The following is a 3,516-nucleotide window of genomic DNA, read 5'->3' as shown; positions in this document are numbered from 1 at the left end:
CCAGGTGGGTTTGAACATCTCCAGAGATGGAGACTCCACACCCTCTCTGGGCAGCCTGTCCCAGGGCTCCAGCACCCTCACAGGATGGCATCACGTTGACGAGCAGGACATCAAACCCAGCAAGCCCTGCTGAGCACAGGTTTGTTATATCCACAGCGGAAAAACCTCAGGGTTTTAGTTATGAAGCAACCTGGCTTTAGCCTTTCTCTCAGGAGACACTGAGATCCTGGCTCCTCAGCTCTCAAGTAGGACATTAATTAATTATATTTACTGCTAAGAGCTGAGTGAGCTGTTGGGTGGGAGCTGGGGCTGAGCTGCACGCTCGCATTGCTCTGGCCGACAGCCAGGCAGGGGACAGACAGTGCTGCAGCACGTGCTGGGGTGCCAGGCAGGGAGGGAAAGGGAGACCCACGTCCTTGCAGGACCTTGTGTTGCCAGAGCTTGACCTCTTCTTATTCACCACGTGGGGTTTGTAGACAGAAGGTCATCTCCTGGTGTCTGTGAATTAACCATGGAAGCAGCAGGCTCAGCCCAACCGTGCTGCAGCATCACCAGTGGTGCCTCCAGCATCAAAGGAGGAGCTGTACGCTGGGATACATCCCCGTGGCCCGGGTACATGGGCTGAGCACACGGCCCAGCAGCACCTGGGTGTCCTGTGTCACTGCCTGAAAAACAGGGAAGACTTCCATGATCCTTTCTTCCCTGTTTTCACCAGCAGTTGGACATCCCCAAGCTGGGAGCACTGTGCCCATGTTGAAAACCACAGTGAAAGCACCTTGTTCTGCTCGGCTCCCGTGTCACACCTACGGCCCATTTACACACGAGTCTGGAGCACGTGTCTTCTGTGGAGTGGCTGAGGGAACTGGGGTTGTTGAGCATGGAGAAAAGGAGGCTGAGGGGAGACCTTCTGGCTCTGTGCAAGTCCCTTGGAGGAGGGTGGAGAGAGGTGGGGGTGGGTCTGTTCAACCAAGGAGCAAGGGACAGGACAAGAGGAAATGGGCTCCAGTTGTGGCCAGGGCAGTTGAGATGGGATGTGAGGAAGAATTTCTTTGCTGAAAGGGTTCTGAGGCATTGGAAGGGGTTGCCCAGGGCAGTGGTGGAGTCCCCATCCCTGGAGGGATTGAAGAGTGGTGTAGACACAGTGCTGAGGGACATGGGTTAGTCGGGGACTTGTCAGTGTTGGGTTCATGGGTGGACTCAATGATCTTAAAGGGCTTTTCCAATATGGTCAGTTCTGGGGTTCTGTGGAAAGGTTGATGTGAGTGTGGTCTGTACCTGCTGATCTCTCTCCCCCAGGCGCTCAATGGCTTCGTGCTGGTGGTGACATCGGAAGGACTGATATTTTACTCCTCACATACAATTCAGGACTATCTGGGATTTCATCAGGTTGGTGGGACACCTCTTATTCACTGTGGTGGGTTGGCAGAGTGTATTTTTCCTTGGTGGTGGAGAATAACCCCAAGTTCTCTTTGAGGAGGAAGCTCTGCAGGGATCACAGGGTTTCAGGGAACTCCGTGGGACTTTTCCTTGGTCTTGTGAATTTGGACCCCATCTTGCCAGACGTGGTTGTGGGGAGATGTCAAAGCAACTTCACTAGCCCACAGATTCTTTCCACCAGCCACGTTGACAGGCTCTGAGGTTCATGGTCCCGTTGTGTAATGCCATGGTGAGATGTCTGGGGTTCTCTGCCCAGTTTGTCTTTGGACACCCACTCTAGGTGACCCCTGGTAAATCCCACAAGGCTCCCGTGCTTTGTGGTTATCTGGGGACGACCCAGGTAAGCTGGAAGGCACTAGGTCAGATTTATGGGGACATGGGACTTACCTACAGTCCTTCAGTTACTATGGTTTGGTGTTGCTCCCACGCAGCTGGCTTTCCCCAACATCTGGGGTAGATGAGGACTGTCCACCTGGGCAGAGGGAGCAAGTCCTGGAGCAGATACCTTGTTCTCTTGGGAACAATGTAGAGATGGGGTGGCTTTGCTCCTGTTTTATTCCCAAACCCATTTTTTCATCTCATCTCATAAGGATTTTTAAGGACACCATGTTATGGGGACGAGCATGTCAGAGGAGAGCTGTATTACCACTGCTAGTGCCTCTTTAGGATGGAGAGGATCTGACCCAACATGAGGGGTCTGGCCCAACATGAGCAAGTGGTCCTTTGAGCTGGATGTGCTGCCTGTTCCCACCAACATCAGCTCTGGTGGAAGGTGTCAGACCTCATGCAGCCAGCGACTTAGTTGAGCACTGGGGGAATAGGGTGGGATATGGCCAACGGTGCAGGATTTGGGGCTGTGACAGGCTGTTTCCAGGTGGGACATGACAACTGGTGCCTGGGAGCAGACCACGGAGCTTGTGCATTGATTTTTTTTTTCCTCTAGACAGATGTCATGCACCAGAGTGTCTTTGAGCTGATCCACACTGAGGACCAACAGGAATTTAGACGTAACCTCCACTGGGCCCTCGACCCACCCCACGCTCCTGAGGGTGAGCCTTCTCCAGAAGGTAAACGCAGGCTGGGAGCCAGGCATCCTGGTTGCCATAAGGTCTGTAGCTTCCAAAGTACAGCTCACGTGGGGCTTGTGTCCTTGCAGCTCAAGCCATGAGTTCATCCAAAACACTGTGGCTTTCCATGGGCTTCTGTTGCTGTGCTCTGCAAAATGCTGTGGTCCCTGATGTTGGGGACCTCCAGCCCTTTCTGGGGACCTCCAACCCTTGCTGGGGACCCTTCCTTGCTCCTCTCTCGATCCCTCTCTTCCACAGTGGGGAAGAGCCTTGGTTCTTCTGCTGTCACCTACAAGCCAGATCAGCTGCCCCCAGAAAATTCCTCCTTTCTGGAAAGGAGCTTCGTGTGCCGCTTCCGCTGCCTCCTGGATAGTTCCTCCGGCTTCCGGGTGAGTACAGACCCACGCTGTGACCTCCTCAGGCTCACCCTGAGTGCTCCATGCCACTGCTGGACCATTAAAAGTTGGCCTCACAAGACCTGGTGCTCCTTTCTGCCATGTGCAACACCTGCCTGTCCCAAGCAGGAGATATTTCTACTGATTTTCATAGGTTGGGTCTGTACCTACAAGCTCTCCATGTGGGTTTTGTTCCTCTCCTCTCAGAAATGCTGAATCTTGAACAAAAGTCCTTTTCCTCCACACCTTCTGCCAGGTTTTTTCGTTAAAGGCATGTCTTAAGATCAAGTAGGTGGTGTTCATCTCTGCTCTCTGCCGCAAGATGGTGGGGTTCTCACCACTGTTTGTGCCTCTCATCCTGCTTCAGTTTGGAAACTCAATATGAAGAAAAAGTCTTGGTTGTCTGTTGTTGAGAAGCAACATTCTGAGCCCTGATGGAGCCCTGGTGCAGCTCCAGTAAAATGCAAAGCAGCCCATGCATTGCCTGATGCCCTGGTGCAGCAGCACCACGTGCTTGGTTGGAGAGCTTGAGCACTGGATTCACACACAGAGACACACACAGACTGGTGGGGTTTGGAAGGGACCTCAGGAGATCATCCAGTCCAACCCCCCTGCCA

General features: G+C 53.3%; 1 protein-coding gene across 1 annotated transcript in view; it reads left to right on the top strand.

Annotated features, from left to right (window-relative positions):
• Positions 1–1,296: 1,296 nt before the first annotated feature.
• LOC104530795 (aryl hydrocarbon receptor-like) overlaps positions 1,297–3,516 on the top strand; it is a gene marked incomplete at both ends in the record, with an annotated part of 3,563 nt that continues 1,343 nt past the window's right edge. Inside the window, 3 exons of the mRNA XM_010175488.1 lie at positions 1,297–1,386; positions 2,381–2,504; positions 2,763–2,893. Coding sequence (XP_010173790.1) covers positions 1,297–1,386; positions 2,381–2,504; positions 2,763–2,893 — 345 coding nt within the window. The remainder of the gene's footprint in view (positions 1,387–2,380; positions 2,505–2,762; positions 2,894–3,516) is intronic.

This window comes from Antrostomus carolinensis, unplaced genomic scaffold, assembly GCF_000700745.2.
Source record: "Antrostomus carolinensis isolate BGI_N321 unplaced genomic scaffold, ASM70074v2 scaffold23749, whole genome shotgun sequence".
Taxonomy (NCBI): domain Eukaryota; kingdom Metazoa; phylum Chordata; class Aves; order Caprimulgiformes; family Caprimulgidae; genus Antrostomus; species Antrostomus carolinensis.
The sequence above is the reverse complement of the archived record's forward strand: the minus strand, read 5'-3'. Positions and strand labels throughout refer to the sequence as shown.